Below are 13,233 nucleotides of genomic sequence, written 5' to 3'. Positions count from 1 at the left end.
CTATCAGAGCCTAAAAAGATATATTATCACAGCAGATTCATGGCTGGACAATGGTGATAATAGAGTTGTTAAAGGTGTTACCAGGTGCTAATGGTTCTACCCACCTCCGTTTAAAATTAATCTTAAAGTTAAGATTTTTATCTAACAAAAAGAAAAGATTTATGATAATTTTTGTTGGAATTAGGGTGTGATCCAAATTTTATTTGAAAGTCTATTTGAGAATTTTATTTGAAATCCAATTGGGAATTTTAGTTGAACTCCATTTGGAAATTTAAGTTGGAATTCAATTTGGAATTGATAGTAGACTTGAAGAGGTCTTGAAGGAATCCAAGTTGCAATTAGTTTCTATTTGCATTTTTGGCAATGTTTTACACCTATTTTATCCCAATATCCAATTATTAGTTTTACATATTATATTGAGACTTCACCTTATATTAAACTATTCATTATGTTTTATTCCTAATATGTTATGGATCGTGGTGTACAACATATATTAAATCAATCCTTGTTGAATAAGATTGTGTCTATTCTCAAAGAAGAAGATAAAGTATCTTGTTGAATCCGAGGTTCATAGAGATAACCTTGTTGTTGATGGTGATTATACGAGGGATAGATTAAGGTCTAATTATAGTAATAAAGTATGCAATTATTGCAAGGGACGGGGCAAATAAGAAATAATTGTTATAAGTTGTAGAAGAATGAAAATTTAGCTGCTGCAAATCAAAAGGAAAACCAATTAGAAACTTCATGTGAAGTCAATATTGCAGAAAATAGATGCAATGATGGAGAACTTTTGGTTACTTCACGTCAACTCGGCAAAATTGTTTCACCCATTTTTGGTGTATGTCTGTGTATAGGAGCATTTTTAAGCATTTGCCTTGATTATAACTTTTTAAGATAAAGTATAATGTTGTTTAAATTGGATTATATCGTTAATGTTGTTCTAAGCATTTGCCTTGGTATTAGATGCCAAATATGATGTCACACTGAAATTAGTATTAGCTGTGCTAAGATGGGATTTGAAATCTGTTCTTTACTTAGCTAATTGTTTAAGTCAAGTTTGCACCCTGTGCCATTCAATTTGGCGGTTGAAAATAATATGACAATTGGATAACATTCGACTCCTTATTTTGTAATTATGTGTCTTACACATGCTTGCAATTCAACGTCATAACATGTCCAACAGTAGGCCAGGGCTTGATACCTGTGTTTGACAAGGAAAGAGGTGGGAGAATATGGGTGGGGATATAAGTTGAAGTGGAAATATAGGCCAGTGAGTGTTTGGAATTGTTCAGTTGCTTATTATATTAATAAATCTTTAAGTCATTCACGACTTATAAACTCAATTCACGGAATGAAAAACTACAAAGAACGTATGAATAAGTTAACCAAAATTGCTAAAATAATAACAACAGTAATAAATCTTTAAGTGAGTCTCTTAAATACGTATTTATTATCTCAGGTCACATAATAGCAAAATAAATGAACATAAGGATAAGTTAACTGAAATTACTAAAATGATAGTAAAATAAGAACAATATTAATAAGCCCCCGTTTGGCCCCCATTCTTGCCAAATTTTAATGGTGGGAATAGTTTTTTTTTTTTTTTTGAATAATGTGTGGTCGAAAAAGAATGAAAAGTTTTTTATTTGAGTATAATATTATTTTATAGAAGATTGTGTAGTTGAAAATAAGAGAGAGAGAGAGAACGAGAATGAGAATTAAAATGGGGCCCAAACAGGGATTAAATCTTCTCGAAATATATAGTTGTTAACTAAATTCACAGAATAGCAAAGCACAATGTGAACATCGGGATAATTAGTATCAAATATGTATATTGAGCCTGTAGTTAAGGTATTTTTGGTAAAACTAGAATTCTTCTTTTTTTCGATCAAGTTCCTCCTCCGTCGCGAATCCTAGTTAGATTCAGACATGCTACACTTTTAGTATGAATAGTTTATCGGTCTGGGCATGGATGTTCTTATTTGGACATCTTGTTTGGGCTACTGGATTTATGTTCTTAATTTCCTGGCATGGATATTGGCAGGTATTGATTGAAACTTTAGCATCGGCTCATGAACACACACTTTTGGCCAATTTGATCCGATGGAGAGATAAACCTGTGGCTCTTTCCATTGTTCAAGCAAGATTGGTTGGATTAGCCCATTTTTCTATAGGTTATACATTCACTTATGGTTCAGGCGTTAAAAATCGGTGAGGTTTACTCTTCCTTTTTGAAATTCTAAGAAGTGCTCGTGGTCCTCTTATCAATAGTCGAAAAACAAAATTTCTATTCAATGCAAATGGAAGTGAGATAATTTTCTGATAATTCCCTATCGACAACATATCTAAATAATAGATATATGTGTAACAATTTTTGTTAAGGGGTTTACATATACTCATCTGTTTTGTTAAAATAGAAATTGATAAAGATTTTTTGATTGAAAAAATTAGGCAATTTAGTTCTTAATACAGGATCATTCAAATTAGGTTTATTTTATTTTATTTTTGTTATTGGGATAGATGAATTCTTATAGATCCATCCCCCGAAGGAACCAGACATGATAATTTTTTATCATCCGACTCGAGCAAGTGTTTTCCTAATCATATTATAAAATACAAATTGAGACTGAATTAATCAATATTGATTTTTTCATTCGAAAAATCCTTATCAATTTCTATTATAACTAAATAGATGAGTATATGTAAACTCCAGAACAGAAATTGTTACATAGATATCTAGGTTAGCCGAAAGTTGGTTATCTGTTCAAGAACGTAAGGTGCCCCTACTTTGTCAAGGTAAAAACGATAGAGAAAATGCCTCGACCCAGTGTTCGAGCACTAGGCGCTACAGTACTGAAGTAACCTACAAGTACACTCATAGCTATAGCTCTAACTCAATTATTTCCTAATAATTGCTATACCTCACAAGTCACATTAATTACTCGACAGATAGTATCTTGACCTTTAACTATCGGAGTGTTATAAATATTAGGCATCTTGCCCAACGAAATGGGAATGAAAAACAAGAGATACTCTTTCTCGAAATATGGACAAATGGGAGTTTTAACTCCAAAAGAAGCACTTCATGATGCCTGCCGGATTTTGAATGATTTATTTATTTCCTTTTTACGTAAAGGACTCTTTTGAAACAAAAGGAATAATTCATTCTAAACTAAGGGATAACAGAATTCCGAGTTTTGAAATGAATAAATGGAAAAACTGGATAAGAGGGCATTATCAATACGACTTATCGCAGATCAGATGGTCTAGATTAATACCACAACAATGGCGGAATAGAGTTTATCAAAGTCGTATGGATAAAAGGACACGACGAGCATAAACACTATCTTTAACTTCTATTCTAACGGACTGAATATCTTTTATAAGGAATCGGATAAATATGTGATGATTTTTTTCAAGAAATCCCCAACGAAAAATACAATCTATCCCTTCCTTTCTTCATAAACTGAGCTTTTTTTAGAGCCCATCTCCGTTAATCGAAAAGTGAAATTCATCCTATGTTTTTTCCTTTCCATTCACTCAGATTTCTTCCATTTCATTTCAGATCTTCCTTTTCTTTCGAAAAAAAGGAAGGAGAAGGATCTTATTCGACGGATCTCCAAATTGTGTTTTCCTAATGACATTATAAAATACATATTGACACAAAACTAATCAATATTGATTTTTTCAATAAAAAAATCCTGCTCGATTTCTATTATAACAAAATGATGAGTATATGTAAACTCCAGAACAAAAATTGTTATCTAAAATATTAATTATAATATTGTTCGACTTCAGAAACAACAACATGATAATTTATTAATTTAAAATTTGTAGAACATTTAAAAGTATTTAACAAGATTAAAAATATTAATTACCATATAAAAATGATATAAATTTATATATAAACATTAATTGCCAAACACAACGATTGTGGCATAAATTTATACAAATTTTGTTACAAACGATTGAGTATGAATAGGCCAAAACTTCATAAAGTAATTGTTAACATCATAGATTGAATGCAAATATTGATAGATTACAGCAGAAAGTTCAAATATACACAAATTGACATGCTATATGCATGTGTATAAAAAAATCACATGTCACCAAATTAATTTTGGTACACATAATAGATAATTTTGTTTAAAAAAATGACTACCTTCATTAGACTTTGAAGAATTAAACGTTCGTGCTAATAACGTGTTATAAAAAAAGAGAGAAAAGGAGAAGAGAGAATAAAAGTCAATAGACTTGTGTGTATTGTAATGGACCAAAGCTTTATATTTATAGGGAAGGATTAGGGATACAATGATAATAATTTCTAATGCTGTAGGGGTGCAATTGTCAATCATTAATAAACTTACAATTTACAATAAGTTATACTATTTTTACAAATGAAGGCACTTTGTAATTTCGTTTTATTATTGTTTTTTTATTTTTACATATATGAACACAACCACTTATTTTGTAGAGCCCAACTTAGTGACACCCTTGTACCAACCCCATCTCAAAAAACACATCCAAGATGCAGAGTTTCAATACATTACACACTCTAATAAACAAGAAACTTAATGGGGAAATTACACCCCGGGCTACTTTGAAAGATATGTATTCTAAAATCAGGTGAGAAGTTTCACATTTCACAAATCAGATATTTCATATTTAAATATTAAATATACAATTTTCAACTCAAACCCCAATCAATTTCCCCTCCTTTCTCTCTCTATATCTCGCTTCTCTCCCCCCCTCCCTCACTCTCTCTCTCTGTCACGCATTGCCAGTGGCTGCACTCTCTACCTCTCATTTTCTTTTCTTTAAATCAATAATATTTCTTTATAAGACTTTCGTGTTAATTTTCAAAAATTTTTGAATTGCTTTTGCAACTATGGCACAAAAAATAGAGAAAGAAGAGACGGAATTCAAGGTCATACCGGAGGCCATCACGCTATGTGTTAAATGCGGTGTTGCTCCAGCCAATGATCTGCGACTGTGGTCATGGCAGTTGTAGGATCTAAAAGATCAGTAAGGGTTTGAAGAAAGAGGATTTGGATTTGACGGAGGTTGTGCTAGTGAAGCGAGAGGTGAATAGATGCTCTGGTTGTCGGAGGAAGGTCGATTTGACTGGATTTAGTTACAGATGTGGCGAGCTCTTTTATGTCGACCATCGTTATTCCTATAGTCATGACTACAGCTACGACTACAAAGCCCCTGGAAGAGAGGCCATCTCGAGGAAAAATTCGATGGTTAAAGCAGCTAAAATTGTTAATATTTAAAGAAACAATTATCAAATTTATACATATATGTATCAATCCACAAGTAACGTGAAATGTAATTGATAAAAAATTGGACAGCCTGCGGCCTGACTCGATCTCCATCTTTAACACATCTTCAATTAATAGAGGAGGAGAAATTGAGGTGGTGGTCACAAGTGTTGGTTGTGGTCACAAATGATTTGGTTGACCGTGACCATTAAATTGGTTAATTTGTGACCAATAAAGAATATGTGACCAATAAAAAAGATAAATTGTGACCAAGAAATAATGTGTGACTTAAAAATTTGTTAATCTGTGACCAATAATTTGATAATTTAAAATTGTTTAATAAGTTGTGACTTATAATATTTGTAATTTGTGACCAATAAATAAATCGTGACTTATACTTTTTTTTTTTTATTTGTGATTGATGAACAAACTATGACCAATAAATTTTTTGAATTGAGATTGTAAAATAATTTGTGACATAAAATTTCTAATTTGAAATTAAAGAAAATAAGTGAATAACTAAATTCGATAATTTGTTACCAAATTGAATAGATCTCTGACATAAAAATATTTAATTAATTAAATCATAAATAAATTTTAATAAAAATCTGATTTATATATATATATATATATGGAAAAATACGTTACAAATAAAAAAAATGGAAGAACTTAAAAATTGCACAATTCATATGAAAATGGAAAAAAGGGAAAAAAAATAAATGGAAAACTCACAGTATTTCTTGAATTGCCAACAAACAAGAACCCAACTATATATCTCGAACCTTAATGGAAAGAATATATAAGCAATAACAAAGTTAAAGAACCAAAAATATCATATGCACATGAAAATAGGAAGAAAGTATTACCACCAAGTGATTTAAGTGTGTTTCGCGCGGGTTAGTCGCTAACAATTAAAAGGGATCAGACGATTGTGTAAGGGATAGCCCTCTTGAGACAAAGTCCCAAAAAGGGGTGTTCTTTTATTGGCGATGACTTTACAATTGGAAATTAAAAACAAAATGTCTCTAAGGGGTGCAAGCACACGAGTTACTGAAAAAAGTGTTTAAATCTAAGCTAACGATTTTAAAATTACATGTTCTCTGTTCGAAAGTTTTTTATTCGGTCCTTTGCTCTATGTCTTTTCTCCCTTTTATACTTCATGGATGATCTCTTTGTGAGCAACCGCCTAAAAACTGCTTGATCGTTCTACAACTGCCCACTTTCCTCGTAATGGCCAACTTGTCATGAAACTGCCTTTTTTAACTGCTGCCATTACTCTTCGTCGTTCAACCATTTTCGATTGAATTCCTTGAATCGTGGAACGTGATAGGGCTGCTTTAATAACTGTTTTGATAACTGCATTTCTTGATAACCACAACACTTTATGTTTGCTAAGACCTTGGGCGACTTGAAGGTTTGGGCGAGAATAGAGTAACAGCTCTGGGCGACTGCATGGCACTCCATTCGCTCAGATTCTGGACGACTTGCAAACTTGGGCGATGGCGTTACCGCGTTCTTGGGCCTTCATCTTGAATTGTTTGATTGGGCTTCGCTCTTTAGGCTATCTGATTTGGGGATCCTCCAATTGGGCTTCATTCCTTGGGCCGTTCGATTTGGGCTGAATTTTTATGTGTCAACAATTACCCCCCAATATGGCAGAATTAATACCAATTATTAAATTTTGTCATATTCACTTTGTGTTTCCAGCAACATTCGAAATTCCCAAGAATTTCAATCATTGTTTTCTTCCATATCTTGAAAAGGTGCGACGTTTTGCAAACCCTTATAACTCCCAAACACGCCATTTCACTGCACCATTATCACGCCTCACCTTTTCACGTCTCTCCCACGATTTACTGTTCATCTTTTACTTCCCTGCTACGTAACTCTGAAAAAACTCCGTTTCATCCCTAATGGCCACTTCGCAATTTCAAGCAGGTGACTCCTTTCGTTTTGATGACTTTCAGAAACTTCTGAGTCGTCCATACATAACTTCTAGTTTTCTCGCGCCCGCCAATGTCGAACTCAATGAGTTCTACCTAGGTCCTTTCTTCAACAATGTAGAGACAGTCGAACAGGAGGCGGTGGGCCAGCTGTTTCCTTGTACTCAAGGCCCTCCATTTCTAAACTTTCTGTCGTTGGGGCCACTTCGCGAAAGAGGTATTCGCACTTGGCCTAAATCTGATGTAGCTTTCCGTAGGTGGCATGCTCATCTTGTGGGCCATGGTCCTACTAAGGCACTTTTTGATAATGCTAGGATTTCTGATTTGTTAGAAATCTCTATTCGCCCCCCTACTTTTGATTCAGCACTTTTTTCGATTGCTTTGAGTTTTTGGTCTTCCAAGTATAATACCTTTATTTTCCCTCTTGGCCCCATGTCTATTACTTTAAGGGATGTTGGAGCCCTAGTGAATCTACCACCTTTGAGCGATACCATTTTTCCTGGTATCTTGGTTTCTGGTGGCGCCCCAAAGTTTGGTAAAAACTACACCGAGTCTTATTCAAGCCTGCAAACCCTTCACAATCATTTGAGCGCTGAGACTTTCCATACTGAGCGAGTGGCTTTTCTTCTAGTTTGGCTTTGTAAATATGTTTTGTGTGTGCCAAGCATAAAGCCCTCCCTGAGTTATTTACCCATAGCGCACGAATTAGCGCGTGGCAGGCCTTTGAATTTATGTTCTTTCTTTTTGGCTGCCCTTTATAGAGGCATGACTTCTCTTCAAACTGAATTGAAGAATGGTGCATCTCCCACTGGTAGTGGACCTCTTTGGTTCACTTAACTGTGGTTGAGATCCTATTTTCCATTGCTTAGTGCTCCATCAATTTCTCGCTCCTCTGCTAGATGCTATGGGCTAGCCATTAAGCATTTGGCTCCTGTAAATATGTCTAGAAGGGACATTTTTTCATTCTTTTATTCTTTGGATTCAATCCCTTCCTTTTTTCCTTTTCCTCTTTTTTTGACTCCAAACTATGTACATCCCCCCTCCACTATAGATAGCGTGAGCACCTCTCTGCTTATTTGGATCCAGTTTTTAGTCGGGAGGGAGTTTTTTGATGATATCTTAACTGGGACCAATGCCAAGGCAGGGGTAGAAATTTATGCTCCCCAATTTTTTGCTCGCCAACTTGGTTTTGGCCAAACTTGGCCTGTTCCTCATTGCTATTCAAGGAACTTGATTGACCGCTTCCATATTGTTAATAAGGCGGAGGCAGAGGTTATAAATGCTCGCAATCTTCTTTTAACAAGCTATTTTTCGTTAGCCCCCTTCAATTCTAGGCATGCCGTCCATCCCCCTTTTGAACAGCTTTGACCGTCAATGAAGCGCAGATTATTTGCGACTGATGCCAATCGTGCCTTTCATTCACTGGACCAATCGAGCATTTCTTCTCCTCCTCCTGTTTTAGTCACTCCTTTGTCCATTCGGAGTCCTTCTCCACCTCGTCGCGCTAAACAGTCTGCTCGTCCATCCTCTTCTCTCCCTGCCAGCCTACTACAGCCAAGAGTGCCCCAAGCCGCAAACGGCCAGCCTCAGCATCTCCCATTCTGGAGGATGATGTTGATGATACCCCTCTTATCATCAGGAGGATGATCTCCCATTCACAAGCATACCTTTCATACTTAAAACTTTTCTGTGTGCTGATGATTTATTTGGACTTCTCAGAAAAGTTCAGCCTCTTTAAAAGCTTTGGCATTGACAGCTCCTACTCCATCATCCTCCGCTGAGGCTGCTTCATCCAAACCGGTTGATGAGGACCACGCTTAAAGAGACATCTTCAGTCCCAGAATCCTCATCACAACCCATGGATGAGCCACCTTCTTCCCAGGGCATCAACCCCCCAAACATTGAAGCAGAAGGTAATTCAGTTTTTTGATGCCTTACCTTTGCTTGTGCTATTGGTTTTTGATTTGTTGCTCTTGAGTTCTGCAAATACTCCTATGAGTCTGCCTGTTGTGGCAACATCTTCTCGCTCAGACAAGGGGAAGTCCTCACGAATGGAGGAGTCACAGGTGGCAAACTTGGCTGAGGATATGCCATCTTCCACGATTGTTGATGAGATAATCTTTGCTTCACTTTTATTTCCATCTTGTTTGTTGTAGTGAGAATCTTCAATATTGGCAATTTTCTTTGCAGGATGCTGACAAGATTGTGCGTTCTATCCAAGACTTGTTCGCTTCCTAGGAGCAAGTCAAGACATCTCGCCCTGCTCCATCTGATCGTCCTGCTGCTTTTTCAGAGGAAGATTTGAAGTTCCTCAAGCAGTCGATATTTGAGTATGTGTCCTTCATGGATATGGACATTGGTAGGGCTAGTGCTGCCAGACACAAGGATAAACTTGAGCATTTGAATGCGAAGTTGGAGCAAGCACTGACACTTCCGTCGCTCAATCTTTCTGCCGATTTTAAAGCGACGTTGAAAGTTATCCACTCCGAGGTCCTCTCCTTGCTGGCCAACAATGCTGAACTAAAAGCCAAAAGTACTCAATATCTTCGAGCCGTATCTGAGAAAGAGTCTTTGCGTCTGGAGATCAACAAGGCTGAGGACTAGTTGAAAGAAATCTCTTCCGAAATCATGATTGAAGACTCTTTGATGGTTAATTTGGCTGCTCAAATGAAGGAACTTCAAGCCAAAATGGACGACTGCAAGGCGAGAATGGCTGCTAAAAAGCACAACGCCTCCCAGGAATTGAGCGAACTAAGTCCTTGGTTGAGCAGTACAAGAAGCTAGAAGTTGATGATGATGTCGTGGCCGAATTGAACATCACTTCCTCTCGGCAGAACGAGGATTGGGAAAAACTTAGGGAGCGAATTCGTTCAGTGTGGGGTGGACTGTAATTAAGACATATGACACCTTTTTTTTTTGTAATTTCGCATTTGATTTTCCCCTTTGAACCTCGTTCATCATTAATGAACATATATATTAACTTCTCATGCATTTATTTGACGTTTGTCTTTTAATCGCCAATTCTTCAAGCATTTAATTGCTTTGTGCTAAAAAATCTTGCATATTTTCTTTTGACATTTCCACCTCTTTTTCCAAGACTTTGGGCTACTTAATTTCATTTACTAGGCAGAATGTGGCTATTCATATTCTGTCTCTTCATCTCCACCCCCCTATAAATGTACGTATGTTTCGCACTTTCCATCTTCCATCTTTATCTTCATTTTCTTCTTCGAAACCAATTTGCTACCATTGTTTGGCACTCTGACAATTAATCCGATCCGAAACCTTCGTCCTTCTATAAAAATGGATTGTTTAGTCCGCTCATTTTACTATTTGCCTTGATGTCACCTTTGGTGTGGGAGGTATAGGAAATATTTTTTGGCCAGCAGCAAAGTTTTTACCATCGAAGTTCTTCCCATCGTCTCTTTGTCCTTTACAAGGAGTCGATGATAGAAGGCAATTTTTAGGATGCTTGTGGGCCACCTTGCTTGCTGAGAGTGCTTCTCAGCCTCTTTGCCCGCCATTGCAGCGATGCATTTAGGAAGGTGGTGAGGCTAGTCCACCCTCTTACTCAGCGATCCCACCATTGCAGCGATGCATTTAAGAAGGCGGTGCGAGGCTAGTCCACCCTCTTACTCAGCGATCAACCGGGAGATTAGCTTACTTTTAATTGTAGTTTGTAAAACATCCATTTTTTGTATTTTTGCATCTTTGTATTGAATGTTTGATAATAAAGGACTTTATTTGAACGTATTTCACTCTGACCTTCTTATCCTTAATCGTTCAACATATTTTGATTATACTTTTATCTGTTCACATTCCCATAAAGAAGGAACATATTTTTTCAAAAATTTGCCGTTAATGAATCTCACGTGCTTGGTGCCATCTAAATCTTCCAAATGATACGCTTCATTGTGCAACACACTGTTTATTTTGTATGGTCCTTCCTAATTGGGCGACCACTTCCCGTACTTTGGATCCTTGCTATCCAAAGGGAGTATCGTCTTCCACACTAGTTCACCCAGGCTGAACGACTTGGCTATGATCTTTTTATTATAAAACTTAGCCATTCTTTGTTTTTGAACTTGCAATCTATCTAAGACGTCCAACTTTAATTCGTCCAACACCAATAAATTTTGAACTAGTGATTCGGAATACTCATCATCATTCAACTTATGTTGCAAGCGCACTCTAATCGATTGCATGTTGATTTCCATAGGCAAAACGGCCTCCTGTCCATAAGCAAGTTGGAAAGGAGTAACTTTGGTACTTGACCGAGGTGATGTTCTCTAAGCCCACGAGGCCTTGTTCAGACATTCGTGCCAATTTCTGGCATTTTCGTCTATCATCTTTCTGATGATACTTTTTAGAATCTTATTAAAAGATTCTACTTGTCCATTGGATTGAGCGTAATATGGTGTGGAGTTTACTAATTTAACCCCAAACTCGCTCAAAAATTTGTTCACTTGATCCCCATTCAAAGATGTTCCGTGATCTACCATCAACGTTTGTGGAATTCCAAACCTATAAATGATGTGATCACGGATAAACTCTATGACATTCTTTTGGGTGATCTCTTTCAAAGGTACCGCCTCTACCCACTTGGTGAAATAGTCGGTTGCGACTATAATAAAAATATGTTGCTTGGACGATGGGGGATAAATCTTCCCTATCAGGTCTATCGCCCAACCCTTGAACGGCAAAGGTTTAATAATAGGTGCCATCTCTCGTGCTGGCGCCCTTTGTATTGGACCATGCTTTTAACATGCTAAACAACTCTTTGCATACTGAACGCATAATTCTCCTATCTTTGGCCAAAAATATCCACTCCTAATAATTAACCATCTCATCCTTTGGCCAGCTTGATGAGCTCCACATATCCCTTCGTGCACCTTAGCCATGATCGTTTTGGATTCTTGCAAACTTACACACTTTAGTAATATACCATCAGAGCGTTTCTTAAACAACTCTTCATCTATTAGTGTATAGTTCAGCAAACACAGCTTCATTTTCCTACTAATCCCTCCATTAAGTTCTTTAAGGAACCTTTTAATCTCTGTTCTCCAATCCATTGCATCTCCATCTTGTATGCAGTGAAGTTCAATCTTTTTCGCCCTTCCTTGAGTCACGGGCAATATGATTCCATACTCACAAGTAGACTTCCAATTCAAAACCTTTGAGTACCCTGAGGCGATTTGGGCTAACTCATTTGCCACGTCATTATATATCCTATTAACGCATTGAAGTTCTACTTGGTCGAATTCTTCTAACAATTCTTGGGCGATCTCATATTGACTTATAATGGAATCACTTTGGCATTTAAAATCACCAATCAATTGGTGGATTACCAATTGAGAATCACCCCTAACGATCACATTTCTTACTCCCATATCTATCATTAGTTCTAGGCCTACAATTAAGGCTTCATATTCGGCCTGATTGTTGGTGCACATTCTGTCTAAAGTGAATGCGAACTTGTAGCAAATCCCTAAAGGATTAATCAATGCTACTCCTACTCCTGCACCTTTAGAGGTTTTTGACCCATCGAAATACAACACCCAAGGTTTTAACTCGAACGAATTAATTTCTAGTTCAATTTCTTTAGGCATGTCCAGGCATGGATGATCGGCTAGAAAGTTAGCCAAAGCCTGATTTTTGACTGCCTTTTGAAGTATATATTGTATCTCGAATTCTGATAAAGCTAATGTCCAAAGGCCTACCATTTGGTGTAAAATAGGGCGCGAGAACATATACTTAACTAAATTTACTTTAGAAATTAAATAAACGGTTACGGGTCGTAAATAAGCCCTTAATTTTGTACATGCGAAATACAATGCAAGACACAATTTTTCGATAGTAGAGTACTTACATTCTCATTTCGTTAACCGTCTACTTAAGTAGTAAATTGCCCTTTCTTCACCAAATTGATTTTTCTGCACGACCATTCCAGCTATTGATTCTTTTTCAACCGATACATACACTTTCATTGGCCATCCTTGGATTGGTGACACCAACACTGGTGG

The 13,233-nt window shown here is 36.6% G+C and overlaps 1 protein-coding gene across 1 annotated transcript; it reads left to right on the top strand.

The window, feature by feature from the left end:
- The first annotated feature begins 4,531 nt into the window (after positions 1-4,531).
- On the top strand, positions 4,532-5,279 carry LOC111392930 (zinc finger A20 and AN1 domain-containing stress-associated protein 5-like). The gene is made up of 2 exons (XM_023018341.1): positions 4,532-4,629; positions 5,030-5,279. The coding sequence occupies exons 1-2, from the start codon at positions 4,532-4,534 to the stop codon at positions 5,277-5,279; spliced, it is 348 nt and encodes a 115-aa protein (XP_022874109.1).
- Positions 5,280-13,233: the final 7,954 nt, after the last annotated feature.

This window comes from Olea europaea, unplaced genomic scaffold, assembly GCF_002742605.1.
Source record: "Olea europaea var. sylvestris unplaced genomic scaffold, O_europaea_v1 scaffold997, whole genome shotgun sequence".
In the NCBI taxonomy this organism is placed as follows: Eukaryota; Viridiplantae; Streptophyta; class Magnoliopsida; order Lamiales; family Oleaceae; genus Olea; species Olea europaea.
Note: the sequence above shows the minus strand (reverse complement) of the source record. Positions and strands in the feature narration are given on the sequence as shown.

What these genes read in the sequence shown, in the direction of transcription:
- LOC111392930 (XM_023018341.1), top strand. Translation starts at nt 4,532, where the DNA reads ATGCAGAGTTTCAATACATTACACACTCTAATAAACAAGAAACTTAAT. An exon ending in GATATGTATTCTAAAATCAG is followed by an intron (nt 4,630 to 5,029) that starts GTGAGAAGTTTC and finishes CTAAAAGATCAG; the next exon opens with TAAGGGTTTGAAGAAAGAGG.